Genomic DNA, 15,676 nt, shown 5'->3' with positions numbered 1-15,676 from the left:
AGCCTCTACCCATTAACAACTTTCCACAGCCTCTCAGCACCCTCATGCACTATCACTTCATACTTACACCCCACACCTCATACCTACAACCGACAGTCGCTGTCCTACTGTGTTTTCATAAACACTGATGCTACCTAGAAGAGTTTCTCTTAACATGTCACTATAATATTTCCTGTCACTCACCTTATATACATACTTGTGTAATGATACTCCTGCACTTAGCATCACTTTATGTACAAGCAGTCTATGTATTTAAGCTAATCTTATGTATGTGTGGCCACAGTCAGTTACTTGTACATTGGTTTTATAGGATTTTTTATATATATTTCTGTTTTTTTATGCTTATTGCTTTTTTTTTTATGCTGCATTGGATCCTGAGTAACAACCATTAAAACTTGTATACTGAAGAATGATTATAAACAATTTTGAAATATTGAATGTAGCTGTCAGGTTGAAGCTATCGGTTAATCAGCTCACTGTAAGTGCTGAGGGAGGTGAAAGTAGAGAGCCTTTAATTTACACGAATTACACTGATTAAACAAATTGTAAACAATTAGCAAAGTCTATGATGGAAACAAGACAGAAGTACATCAACTTACTCTGCTGTACGATGCTGGAACTGCGTCCTGGCTCTCCACAGGCATGAAGATCGGCTCTGAAACCATTGCCTCAAAGTCATCCAGTTCGTGAGACTCTACAGGAGAGTCACAGGCTTTCAAGTGCATTCCCATTCCATCACCTTCCTCCGCCACTGCCACCGAATCTAGAAATTTGGCTCAAAGTCAGAGCACGTCAACCATCTCGCTCCCACTATACTATGTTATTCATTGAAGTTTGGGTGAATGTGACAGGAATTGGAAACTTCTCAACAGACAAGCCCTTATTTGAGATGGGAGGATGATTAGCATGTTTTTCTTGCAGAATTTCTTGCATAACATTAGCACTAATACAAGCAAAATTACAAAATTAGCTATAGGAAAAAAAAAGTACTCCTCTCCCACACACACATATACTGAAGCCAGGCCTTTGTAATTTATCAGTGTGACCAAACTGAAATTTCTAAGGCTGGTTTCAATATAGCATAATGAACTCTTAGCCAATGCAGGGGAACTAAATCCTGGTTTGGCATTTTTTTTAAAAAGGAGTGCTATCAGTGATAACAATATCCCTTTCTCTCTTTCAAGTGCAAGCACTAGATTTAAAGATCAAAACCATGAGGCTCATCAGCTATGCAGAATTCATTGCCACTGGCAGTTGTGGAGGCCAAGTCATTGGGTATACTTAAGCCAGAGGTTAATGGATTTTTGATTAGTCACGGCAAGAAGGAATACAGGGAGAAGGCAGGAGATTGGGGCTGAGAGGGAAATTATGAAATGACAGACAGACTCCTATATCTTAGGCTCTCTTACTCGGGGCTTTCAGTTATTTGACTGGAAACTGTGGTACCGTTTATCTCAGGAATTACAGTCCTAGGAGCAGTTTGACTGATCTGCAGACAATTTTTTTTAAAAATCAGTTGGGTTCAATTCCAGCTGCTGTCTGTAAGGAGTTTGCCCATTCTCCCTTTGACTGGTTTCCCAGCTACATTCCGAAGATGTACAGATTAGAGTAAGTTGTGGGAATGTTACTGTACTATGCAAAAATCTAAGGGACTAGCTAGCTAGACTTTACACAATTCAGTAGTAATTTTATGTATTGCACTTTACTGTTGCAGCCAAAAAAGACAACAAATTTCATAACATATGTAAATGACAATAAACCTGATTCAGCTATGGGTCTCTGTTGTGGACTGAGAGTGAGAAGGGGGTTGGGAGAGAGGAATCATGGTTGGGAAAAGGGGAAAGGAGAGGGGAGGGAGCAGAAAGCACCAAAGAGACATTCTGTAATGATCGATAAACCAATTGTTTGAAATCAATTGACCTTGCCTAGTGTCTCAAGGCTGGCTGTGTCTACACCCGCACCTCCCTCTGCCCTTAGCACTTCTTCTGTGCCACCTGTCCCACACCCCTCCTGTGGCACTCTACTCTTGCCATTCCCAACAGCCTTTGCTCCTGCCAGATTTACAAACTCGCTATCTGCTCTACATTGACAAATACAGTACCGTGCAGAAGTTTTAAGATGGATATATATAAAATACAGACACACACATATATACACATATACATACATATATGTATTATTTATATATCAATATATACATATATATTATTTATACACACATACATATATAGATATATAAATACACACAAGACTTTGACACAGTACTTAAGTTGGCACCAGAAGTTTGGAAACACTTGCAGACTGCCTTCAGCACAATCCTGAGACTGCATGGGGATGTTGACCCAAAACTGTATGTTTCGATGTGACAAAAAAGCTAATCTTAACTTCCATTTAAAAGTTATACGTTAGGGAAACACTTACATAATTTCCTTAAAAGTATTGGGTAAGATCACTGACTTTTCTGCCACTTAATAAATAATAGCTAGTGATCTTTCTCTATGAATACTCCATTTCACTGCCTCTCTTAAAGGATCTTTAGTGGATTTACTAATCAGTGTCAGATTTAAAATTAAACAACTGATCGAGTATCAATTCGAGTGCTTGCTTAACAGTTTCAAATTTGTACCATCTTTGTTTCCTAAAGACGTACTGGTTAGGATTAGTAAAATGTGGGGAAATTACATTTGAAGTTACCCAACTTCAAACCTGAATTTTAGATTAAACCTATTCTCCCTAATAAATGTGCATATTGTCTAGGTCAAATGGGTTCTTTCAGATATTGTGGTTTCAACCCACATTCAATATGTTAACTGGGTACTGTACGTTAAATTTTAGTGTGGATTAATTACAAAAAGCAGAGTGAGGGACACATCTGAGAGTAGTTGTTCAGGAGTATGAGAGAGAAATAGGGTGAATGGGATTATTCCCTGGTAGCTACATAGACTCATTGGCCTACATGTCCTCTGTGTCATCAAAGGAAGTAAGAGATTAGACGAAAGGGGCTTTCATCACCCATCCAATCAGTTCACCCCAATATCCTGAAAACATCAATCGAATGTTTCTTCAGTACAGAAACTAGGCATGCAATTCTTGCAAACTTGCAATCTAACCTCAGTCAAGCCATTGTCATTCTAATCTCTCATTTACTTCCTACATTAAAAAAATTAAGCAACGTAGCTCTGTTTGGGGTACTCAGAAGACCTAGAAGTGCACTATATTTATGAATGTCACCCAAACTTAAACATTTGAGTTTTTTTTTAAAGTTTCCAAACCAATGGTTACCACAGATCAATTTTGAATACAGTTGTGTATCACCTCAAGTACCTGCTCCAGCTGTACTCTAATGAATGCACTACAGGTGTGGTCTAGCACCACTGAAGTGAACTTCCAGTATCAGAAGCTTACATAGCTTCTGGATGTTAGTAAAGACAGCATGCCTAAACAATCAAAAATTGGTGTAGACAACCTTCTTCATTTAGCACAGTCTTGTGCTGACCAAATATTGTACAGCTGAATGCTTTTGTTGACAACCACATTGCAGAGTCTGCAATCATATGCCTGGCAGACCATGCAGCGACAGAAGGCTTCCTTTCTGACTGGGACACTACAGGGCCAGTCAAGTGTTTAAAAATCACCTGATTTCATAATCACAAGGCCTTTTGTTCACCAAGGAGCTGTCCTGGCCCCAGCATAGTGATACAATTACAAAGGCGGCATGCCAGCGGCAATATTCATTAGGAGTTTGAGGAGATTTGCTACGTCACCAAAGACACTCACAAGTTTCTTCTGGCTGGCTGCGTCACTGTTTGATATGGAGGTGCCAATGCACAGATTTGAGAAAGAAGCTGCAGAGGTTTGTAAGCTCAGGCAGCTCCATCATGGGCGCCTGTCTCCCACCATACTCAACATTTTAGAAACATCTACTTCCCCTCAGCCATCATATTTCTGAACAATCCACAAGCACTACCTCACTATTTGGCTCATTGTTACACTACTTGTTTTTTAATATACATTTTTTATTGTAACTGGTTTTTGTATGTGTTTTCCTGTACTGCTACTGCAAAACAAATTTCATGACATATCAGTGCTAATAAATCTTGATTCCAAATTTAAATTCCACAACTGCCATGTTGCAACTTGAACTCCTGGCTCTGAAGAGGAGAAAAAAAAATCACAAAAATTGTAGATACAGGAAACTTGAAAATAAAACAAAATTCTGGGAACATACACCAAGTCAGACAGCATTTCAGGAAGGAGAAACACAAACATGAGAAAATCTGCATATTCTGGAAATCCAAAGTAACATACACAAAATGCTGGAGCAACTCAGCAGGTCAGGCAGCATTTGTGGAGAAGAATAAAGTCAACATTTCAGGCTGAAGCCCTTCTTCAGGACACTCAAGATAAGTCCTGAAAAAGGATCTCAGCCTAAAATGTCGACTGTTTAACTCTTTTCCACAGATGCCACCTGACCTGCTCAGTTCCTCCAGATGTATGTGTGCTGCTAACTGTTTCAGGGCTAAGCTCCTCAGAGTTGTGATGAGGCATCTCAGATATGACTTACGTTTTTCTTCTCACGCACACACTACCTGACCTGCTGAGCATTTCTGGCAGGTTTAACATAGAACACAGCACAGCACCCTCTGGTCCCTTAGGCCTAAGATGTTGTGCCAACCTCTTAAACTATTCTAACTCTTCTCTCTCACAAACATGTTTGTTTTTATTCAAGTTTCTTAACGTTTAGTTCCAGACTAGTAATTAAACCACAATGTTATTGCTCCCAACATTATTTTTCATGTACTTATTAAAGTTAAAATGTCCATAGGGACAGATTTTGAAACACAATGAAAAACACATACCTAAATTTGATACTCAGAACAAAAATATCAAATAGGGCTTTCACCAAAATAAAAGGCTGAGTGTGACTCAGTATTCATTTGTTATGTGCTGTCTCATATGACGTAGGTGATCATGGTCATTCCTTGACCATGATTGATCTTGGCAAATTTTTCTGGAGGTGGTTTGCCATCGACTTCTTCTGGGCAGTGTCTTTACAGTTAGGTGACCCCAGGACTCATATGATATGCATCAGATACTCATACCACCACCATTCACCACCTGCTTCCATGGCTTCATGTGACCCTGATCATGGGGCTAAGCAGGTGCTACACCTTGCCCAAGGGTGACCAGTGGGGTAGTGGAGGGAAGGAGTGCCTTACACCTCCTTTGGTAAGGACTCATCTCCACCCCCATCCTGTACTTTGCCATTTTGTTGGAATAGGACACGACGCACTTAGGTGCGGAGCCAGGGATGAGAGAGAACTTAATAATATCGATATATTTCAGGACCTCACTGTTGACTTCCCTGAATGCCCTAGCTTTCAGGGCCTTCTCCACAATAAATACAGTTAAAATGTATTCATTTAAGAGGTGCTGAGGCACACAAGGTGGATAAGGAGCAATGCCACAAGAAAGCAGCATCGACTATTAACAACCCCCATCATCTAGGCACACTCTCTTCTTGCTATTACCATTGGGCAGGAGGCTCAGGAACCTTAGGTCCCATACTACCAGGTTCAGAACAGTCAATCCATAACCATCAGATTCCTTCCTGAGCCAGAGTAGAGAACCTCATTCACAACTCTGAACCAATTCCATAACCTAAGGACTCACTTTCAAGGACTCTACAAATCAGTATTATGTATTTACTTTAAAAATATATTTGCACTATTTATCTTCAACATTGAATGCATGCCTTTTATAGTTTTTCCATTGTAAAATCTTGTACTACATTATTTTCCTGCATATGCCTGCAAGAAAATGAACTTCAAGGTAGTATATAGTGGCATATGTATTTTCATAGTAAATTTACTTTGAACTTTGAAATTCCTGGGGCCTGACCTTGAGTATCCTAGGATATTATGGCAGCGAGAAGGAAGATATTGCTAGAGCCCTGGCAAAGATGTCTGTATCTTCCTTAGAAGAGACTTTCATTCATAGAACTGTCCAAAATAGTTGAAGTCGATGGTCAGAGTCTTTCTTCCCCCAGAGTGGGGGAAGTCTAAAACTACAAGACATTGAATCTTCCACCCACCCTACACCACACTGAACCAAAAGGGGAACTGAGGAGAAGGTTTTTCCAGACAAGTGTAGTGGTTGTACGGAATAGATGCCAGAGGAAGTGGTAGAGATAGTTACAATTATGTTTAAGTCACTTTTGGACATGTACGTGGATAGAAAAGGTTTAGAGAAGGGGCTCTTAGCCAGGTTCCACAGACCTTTTGCTTAATGGTATTGGTCCATGGCATAAAGAAAGTTGGGAATGCCTGGTTCAGTGAATATGGGTCAAACAGGACTTGCTCAGATAGGCAACTTGTTTGGCATGGCAAGTTGATTTGAAGGGTTTGTTCCCACTTTGTATAACTCTACTACACCAAGACATATGAAATGTTGGAGGAACTCAGCAGGTTAGGCAGCATGAATGAAATAACCAGTTGACTTTTTGGGCAGAAACCATACATCAGGACTTGTGCCAGACCTGATGAAGAGTCTTGGCCGGAAACTTCAACTGCTTATTCCTTTCCACAGATGCTGCCTGACCTGCCAAGTTCCTCCTGCATTTTGTCTGTGTTTCTTTGGATTTCAAGCATTTACAGAATCTCTCGTATCTATTACACTAATTCAACTTTGAATCTTTAGGCAGCTTCAAAGTACCTCAATGTGGGTGTCACAAGCAAAACTATTATAGTTCATTCTATGACTACCCTTGAGAAGGTGATAATAAGCTGCTTTGAGCTGCAGCAGTCAGTGTGATGAAGATACCGCCACCATGCATTAAGATTTTAATTTTTACAAAGTCACATTCTAGACTATTCCAGAAAGTTGTATGCCTGGAACCGCAGACCAGTAAACTCCAGACCTTATTACTTTTAGGCCTTTGATTTCATTTTTGTTTAATAAAATTCTATCACCTCATGGTCAGTATTTACAATACCAGTGTTCTATTCCAGATTTATAATTCACATTTCAACTTGTGGCTGATGGAATTCTAAAGCACTTCTCCAAATTTCCAGGATTCTGATTTTATTCAAATAGAAAATCATTATATTGCCACACCCCCTTTAAATCTGTTTCTAAACTGTGTCAAGTCTTTTACTGACAGTAATCACTTCTGATGAATTTTAAAATGTTCCCAATGTCATGTAATTAAATTAAGCCTTTTGGAAAATGTGCTTTCAGTCACAAGGTTTAGGTAAGTTTATGCACATCTTACCTCAGCTCAGAATATGAATTAAACAAGTAGATATTTTAATTTTAGCATTTCTAAAAGATAAAATAATCCACAAAGTTTGCTTTCATACTTAGTTGGGCTAACTTCTGATTGTTCCTCAATGCTGGAACTAGACAAAGATTAACAATGCTCCAAAGCCTGTCCTGGGTATCCTGTTTATCTGTGTGGGTGGGAGGGAAAGAAGAACAGGGCTTGCTTAGCTGTTGTTTTGTTGCCTGTTGGTTTCTGTTTTATTGTGCTCTATGTTGTGATGCTAGTAATTGTAGACATGATATGTAGGTGCCGAAATGCATGGGGATATTTGCAGGCTACCCCGGTACACCCGTGGGTGCGTTGGTTGTCAACACAAATGACACTTCACAAAATGCTGCTTCTATTGAAAAGAGTACAGTCAACATTTTGGCTGAGGCGTCTCGAACCAAAACATTAATATCTTTTCAATAGATACAGATTCCATAGATATTGACATTGCCTGACCTGCTGAGTTCTTCCAGCATTTTGTGAGTTGCTTGGATTTCTAGCACCTGCGGATTTTCTGTTTGTGACGCACTTCACTATATGTTTCGATGTACACATGATAAATTAATTTGAATTTTGAGCCTTGAAGGCATAAACTGGAGACTAGTTGCAAATATGTGAATTCAGAAATGTAAACTTACTGAACTGTATACAGGTAAAACTGCACTTGTTACCTTTAACACGCTAATCACAATGATAGACTTAGCCAATGCCCAATCGGTATTTCTAGTGCCATTTTCTCCAAAATGTATTTTATTTTTGAATTTCATTATATCCACTTTGTGCTGTACCTAATACTGATATACAAGTACAGCCCTGATCTTTACCCTACAGTAAAAATACAGAACAAAGCCAAAAAGATCTTATAACAACTTGGAAATTAGATTCTAGTATTGCCAGAAGTATTACTAATTGGTCTTTCCCCTCTGAACCTCACCCCCACCCCCCACAATTCAGGACGTATACCAGAAGCTCTGCATTCACAAAGCACTTAGCATTATCAAGGACCCCTCCCGTATGTCCCACAATCTCTTTGACTCTGTACCAACTAGCAGTGGTACTGCAGTAAAGAACAAGGACTGTTAGGCTGGAATACAGCTTCTTCCTCCAGGCTGTGAGACTTCTGAACTCTGCTAATACCCAGTCCGCACCTGTGGCACTGTACTGTTGTATATTTAACTGTGCCATATATGTAATTTGCTTGTGCATCTACAGAATACCTTGTTAATATTACTGTGTTCATACTATTTTATGTGCTGTGTGGTTACGTACTGTGTTTTGCACATTGGTCCCAGAGGAGTGTTGTTTCGTTTAGCTGTATACATGTATATGGTTAAATACCGATAAATTTGAACTTAAACTTATTCCATCCCCACAAAGCAAAAGCTATTTCCTGTGGCTGCTGGTAACTTAAAAGCCGAAAATGGTGATAGCACTCAGGATGGCCAGGTTAAAAAGGTCTAATGCCTGGACAGTTATTTCTCTCCACAGATGTTGTCAAATGTGTCTTTCGTGATCCACACATTCCTCATTAGTTCAACGGCTTGGACAGTCCTTCATCGCAAGCTATGAATATGAACCTTCCTGCCTGCAGCTGTAAATAAATGAGCGACTTACAAATCAATGCATTTGTAAAGAAATTTAATGCCCACACAGCCACATGGAGTTTAGCAACACTGCTGGTGAAAGGCTTATGTAAACAATGACATGCAGACCCAATTCAAAGTGGGCAACAAAGAACAAAATAACAAGTTACTGAAGACCAAAGGTATTACAAACCAGAGTTTGAAACAACTGGGAGCTATGCTTAAAGGAAAGCATACACAGCACGCCTTCAAGTAAATTATAACATTGCACGAGACTAATAGTGCTGTAGTGAGCAGCAGATAATGCATGAAACTAGCTTATTTAGAAATGACTGAGAAGGGCATGCCTTATTAGTTTCAAATTCAAGATCATGAAACAATTAAGCACTTTGTTAATAAGCAAATTGCAAAAAAATTCATTAAAAAATGTTTAAAAGCAGCACTTGTAGCTTGTCAAAAAGGAGCTGCATCACAGCAGCGTTCAGTCAGAAGAATTCCATGCCACTCCAGCTAATTAAAGAGCTACATATGCCACAAACACGCAGAGGCATGAAACATTGCGGGATGCATGAATACTAATGATTCACGGGACCCTTGAGGGTGCTAGCATGTACCTGCCCAGGAAATGCTCCTGTGCAACTTTTCTTGACAGCTTGTCTGGCACATAGAAGAGAAAGAAGCCACTGCAAAGGGAAATGAAATCAGTGGCCATGTAAAGCAACAGAAAACAGAACAATTGATCTGCCTGAGCTGTAAATGCCCGACATAAGAGCTAACAATTCCTCCTATAAAGACAATTTATATAAAAGAAATGCACTGGAAATGCAGCCCATACCCAAATCACAGACTTAAATACGAACACTGATGGAATCTAGATTTCAAAAGTTAGAATTTACCCTGCATAACAGACTTCTCAAGTAATATGGCTTTCAGAATCTCCTCAGAAATACCAGGGATTTCATCTGCTCTGTGCCAGGGAGAAAAAAAAAAGTGTTCCCCTGTGCGGGATGTTGGGAATAGGAATGAAGACAGATTAGATTGAAGTGACTGCCTTACTGTTCTACTCCAAGATGTCTACAGGGGTCAGTTGTGGTAATGCAACTGGGGCTAAGCTGCAGATCAGCAGGTCCAGCACCTCTACAAAAGTAGGAGAGGAAAAATAGTGTTTTACTCTCTAGGACAGTGATGGTCGTTGCAATGAATTACTGCGACCTTTACCCTCAATATATTTCATAAGGAGTTTGAAAAGATTCGGTATGTCACCTAAGATTAGCAAATTTCCACAGATATACTGCGGAGAGCTTTCTGACTGGTTGCATTGCCGTCTGGTACAGAAGGGCCTTTGCGCGTGATCAGAAAAAGCTGCCCTACCATCAAGGTGATGCTTCAGAAAGGTGGCTTCCATTATTAAGGACCCTCACTATCCAGGATATGCTCTCTTCTCATTATCTCCTGTCCAATAGTAGTACAAGAGCCTGAAGACCCATGCTCAATGTTTTAGGAACAGCTTTTTCCCCTCCAACAGAGTCCTGAATGGACAAGGAACCCGTGAACACTACTTCACTATTTTTGCTCTGCTTTGCACTCATTTCTAATATATATTTCTTATCATTTATAGTGTATTAAATGCATTCCACTGTACTGCTTCAGCAAAACAAATTTCATGACAGGTTTGTGATAATAAACCTGATTCTGACTGGGGAGAAAACAAACCAGTTCCAGGAATTTTGAGAATGTATCAAAGAGTCACACAACTAACCCCAAGATATGGCTCTCGCTCATCTAAACTTGGCTGATTTACGGAATACCCCAGTTCTAAGGGCCTGGACACTAGCAACCTGAGACTTGCTGCTGTACAATCAGCACAAACCTCAGCTCAAGGATCAGTCAGATTCTTGTTCAGAACATTTTCAGAGCACAGACAACCGGATTCTGAACTACAGCTTTTGCATCTGAAAATAGCAACCTCTAAAGGAAACAATGGAGGGTAGTGCATGGGCATGCATTTTGGTAGAAGGAGTAAAGGCACAGACTATTTGCTAAAGGATCTTGGGAGCCCTAGTGCAGGATTCCCTAAAGCTTAACTTGCAGGCCGTGCCGGTAAAGAGGAAGGCAATTACGATGTTAGCATTCATTTTGTGTGAACTAGAATGTAAAGGAAGGATGTAATGGTGAGGCTTTGTAAGGCCTTGATCACACCAAATTCGATGGCTCTGGGCTTCTACTTGCTACCGATTAGAGAACTTGGGGGGGGGGGGGGGGAGAGAAAGAGAAATGTCATTGAAACCTTGGAATAATTTAAGACCTAGATTGAGTGGATATGGAAAGGATGTTCAAATAACACCAGAGCACACAGCCTCAAAATACAAGAATATCCCTTTAGAAGAGATAAGGAATTTCTTTAGCCAGAGGGTGGTGAATCAGTGGAATTCATTGCCACAGATGGCTGTGGAGGCCAAGTCATTATATTTAAAGCAAAGGCTGTGATAAGTACTTGATTATTAAGGGCAACAAAGGTTACAGGAAGAAGCCAGGAGAATGGGGTTGAGAGGGATAATAAATTAGCTATGATCAAACTGTAGAACAGCCTTGATGGGCCAAATGGCCTAATTTTGCTAAGTCTTATTGAAACCTTATGTGCAGAACTTACCTGTGTTTACTTTAGTTCATACAAAATAGCCCAAATATTTTTTACTCAAATGCAGTACCATTTCTAAATGCATTACCTTCAAGGAGTTATTTTTAATTTAAATTTTAATGAATTACATGAGGAAGATAAAAATAATGAATTGAAGTACTAGATCAATGTTAGAACACATAGAACATTACAACCAACCCCAAATCTATCACAATGATGGTTAAAGCAAGCTCATTTTTCACCAAGCTCATTGCACAATACAACCTGCAGAAGTCAGAATCCAAATACTTCAGGTCTAGGTTGTTATTTTCAATAATATTCATTAAATAAATTTAAATATCCCCATTACCACTTGCTTTGACCATGATCCTTTACTCCTTCAATTATTTAATCTCTTCTATCTATTAAAGACCTGCCGACTCGCTCATTCTCATCTTCCCAACTTTCTCAGTACCCTAAAAGACAATCTACACAGAGCATGATTGCAGGAAAGCAGCATCAATTCTCAGAGATCCCTGCCCCCTAGGTCATACTCTCTTCTCACTGCTGCCATCAGGAAGATGGTACAGGAGCCTCAAGACCCACACTCCTAGGTTCATGAACAGTTATTACCCCTCAATCATCAGGCTCTTGAACTAGAGGGGATAACTACACTCACTCCAACACTGAACTGCTTCCACAATCTATGGGCCTGCTCTCATGTTCTCGATATTCATTGCTTAATTATTTTTTTTTATACATATATATTTGCAGTCTGTCGTTTTTTGCACAATGGTTGTCTGCCATGTTGGGTGCAGTCTTTCATTGATTCTATTATGGTTATTGGATTTACTGAGTATACTCCCAAGAAAACTCACCTCAGGATTGTATATGGCGACATATACGTATGTACTTTGATAACAAATTTACTTTGAGCATTAATTCGTAGGGAACATAAGTGACTTGGATCATGGATAGCTTCCTTTACTAGAGATGCTGCCTGAGCCCCCAGCTGAATTTCAGGAGTAAGGCATCGTGCTTGGAAAAAGAAGTGAGACTTACTAACCTGTGTTGAAACGCTGAAGCAAAGGTGGTTTCGATGTGAGGCTGTGGCACGGCATGGATTCTGATCGACTGGGTGCTTGCTGGTATGGATCGATCACTCTCTCCACCGCCATCAGCATTGTGGACAACTCCTGCAAGGGAATGTTGTTTATCTCAGAGGAAAACGGACTTGGTGGATTCTCCAGACACAGAAGCCAGCTTGCATTACCTACAAGGTACCAAAGAAGTACTATTAAAACTGAAAAAGGTATGATACAGTGGAACACAGACAAAAGAAATTCTACATTCTGGAACTCTTGAGCATGGAAGATCATGGAAGAATTCAGCAGCTCAGGGAGTCAACGTTTCAGACCAAGATATCAGATAGTTATAAAACATCTCTAGATGGCAGCATCCAACATTAAGGACTCTCACCACCCAGGACATCCCCTCTTCTCATTGGAAGAGAGGAGGTACAGGGCCTGAAGAGGCACACTCGGTATTTTAATAACAGCATCTTCCCATCCATCAGGTTTCTGAACAGTTCACTAACTCGAACACTACCTCACTATTCCTCTTTTCCACTCACACTTTTGTTACTTCTATTTGTTACGCCTGCATTGTACTGCTGCCACAACTTTCACGACTGATGTCAGTGACAATAAACCTGATTCTGAGATAATGGGGCCATCTGAAATTAATGCAATACTGCACCCTGCGTGCAACTAATAAAGGCAAGAATGCCATCTGCTTCCTGATCAAGTTGTGCAGTCACTTTCAGGGAGCTATGGACCTGAACCCCAAGATCTCTCTGCACATCAACACTGTTAAGGCCTTTGCAACAGAGCACTGCCCATTTATATTTTACTTCTAAAAGTATACCAGATCACAGTTGGCCAGATTAAGCTCCATCTGCCATTTCTCTGCCCACATCTACAACTGCGTATCCTTGGACAGGGTAGAGATATGCATCTACCTAAGGAGGTACAGGGTGCTCCTTCCCTCTGCTAGCTGCAGGTCACCCTCGGGCAAGGTGTAGCACCTTCTTAGCCCACTGATCAGGGTCACCTGAAGCCATGGGAGCAGTGGTGGATGGTTGTACGAGCAGTTGGAGTGTATCACAAGTCCTGGTTATGCGACCACTGGCGCCAGGCAGACAATCTTTGAAGTGTATTGATAATGGCTGGGGTCACCAGACTTGTAAAGACCAGAAGGCAATGGAATTCACTTCTGTAAAAAAGTTTGCCAAGGACAATCATGGTCATGGAAAGATCATGATGGCCCATGTCATTTGACCTGGCACATAACCAATGAACTTTTGGACATCTTTTACACTATCCACAACACTACCAATCTAACCCACCCATCTACATTTTAATCCAGGTCTGTTATATAAATTACAAACAATAGAACACCACTGGTTATGGAGCTTTAATTGGAACAAGTGCCCAACAATCATTAACTGTTCACAGCCAACTCTGAATCCAAGCAGCCACGTTACCCACATACAGCATACACAGCTCTGCCTTTGTCAGTCAGCTCCATCACATCCTCAAAACTCAATCCAGTTAATAAGACACAACTTGCCCCACATAAAATCAAGCTGACCATCTATAATTAGGCCATGGTTTTTCCAAATGCTCATAACTCCTATCACCAAGAATCCGTTCCATTAGCTTCCCTGCCATTGACATGAAATACCAGTTTAGCTTATTTCCTTTCTTGAATAGTGATCAGTCTTGTGGAACCTCATTGGTGTCTTTGTAACTTTTATTCAATTTGTAACTAATATAGGTTCATTGGATCCACAGTCAACCTTAAAACCTTGATGAGAGCTCCATAAAAAGATCGTACCTGAGGGTCGACGGATGTATATTTCAGCCCATCCTTGAGTCAGCACAGATGCATATTCAGCCAGATTGGCTCTTTCCTTCTGGGAGGGCAGCTGTTCACGAGATGGGGGTGCATCCTGATGCAATGTTTTGCGGTTTTCCAATCCTTTCTGAGCTGCAGTCGCAGAGGGAACACTGACCTCGCTGTCCGAGGGTGATACCAAGGGACTTAAATTCTGAACTGATTCACTATGAAGAGCATGACCACCTTGAGAAATAGAAAAGGCTAGTTTAGAACAAAAACATTCTGTAGAACAATAGCAAAAGCAACATACTGTTAAACTGTGCATCAGATAATCAAATATACAAGTCTGGTCCTAGTTTTACAAATATGTTCCATCAGCTAATTAAATTCAAAGTATTGTAAATAACTGTTAAAATAATTGAATAAGTCATAGTCACAGGCACATAGCAGTGAAACAGGCACTTCAACCCAACTGCCGCACGTTGAAAATGTGGATTCCTAAACTAGTCCCTTTTTGCCCGCATTTAAGAACATAATGACATAAGAAATAGGAGCAGGAGTAGACCATATGGCCCGCCGAGCCTGCTCCGCCATCCAGTAAGATCATGGCTGATCTGGCTATGGACATCTCCACCTATCTGCCTTTTCCCTATAACTTTCAATTCCCCTACTGTGCAAAAATCTATCCAACCTTGTCTTAAATATATTTACTGAGCTGGCCTCCACTGCTTCATTAGACAGAAAATTCCACAGATCCACCACTCTCTGGGAAAAGCAGTTCTTCCTCATCTCCATCCTAAATTTACTTCTCTGAATCTTGAGGCTATGTCCCCTAGTTCTAGTCTCATCTACCAGTGCAAACAACTTTCCTGCCTCTATCCCTTTCATAATGTTATGTTTCAATAAAATCTCCTCTCGTTCTTCCGAATTCCAGACAGAATTGGCTCACAATCTCTCTAAACCTTTTTCTATCCATGTACAAATGGCTTAAACATTGTAACTGTACCAGTCTCCATCACTTCCTCTGCCATTCAACTGCCCTCAGTGACTCACAGGTTCCCTTTAAACCTTTCCCATCGCACCTTAAACATATGCCCTCTAGTTTTCAACTTCTTGCCCTGGGAAAAAGGCTGAGACCACCACATTATCTAGCTCTTTCTAATTTTATAAATGTAAAGGGGGTTTCTTTTTTTTCTTTGTTACTGTTGGGAAAGGGTTTCCTTTTGTTAACTAGCAGGAATGCTAATTTACTGATAACGAGAA

General features: G+C 40.3%; 1 protein-coding gene across 7 annotated transcripts in view; it reads right to left on the bottom strand.

Annotated features, from left to right (window-relative positions):
* The window catches only part of tsc2 (TSC complex subunit 2), a 132,337-nt gene that overhangs the window by 25,655 nt on the left and 91,006 nt on the right, over positions 1 to 15,676 (bottom strand). For all 7 annotated transcript variants that reach the window (XR_009513865.1, XM_059979050.1, XM_059979052.1 and 4 more), the window contains 3 exons: positions 14,411 to 14,656; positions 12,579 to 12,785; positions 600 to 763 (listed from right to left, as the gene is read on the bottom strand). Coding sequence is in view for 6 of the 7 variants with exons in the window: in XM_059979050.1 (XP_059835033.1) it covers positions 600 to 763; positions 12,579 to 12,785; positions 14,411 to 14,656 (617 nt within the window). In the remaining variant the exon portion in view is untranslated. The remainder of the gene's footprint in view (positions 1 to 599; positions 764 to 12,578; positions 12,786 to 14,410; positions 14,657 to 15,676) is intronic.

The sequence above is a fragment of the Hypanus sabinus genome, chromosome 9, assembly GCF_030144855.1.
Source record: "Hypanus sabinus isolate sHypSab1 chromosome 9, sHypSab1.hap1, whole genome shotgun sequence".
In the NCBI taxonomy this organism is placed as follows: domain Eukaryota; kingdom Metazoa; phylum Chordata; class Chondrichthyes; order Myliobatiformes; family Dasyatidae; genus Hypanus; species Hypanus sabinus.
This window is presented reverse-complemented; position numbering and strand designations above follow the sequence as displayed.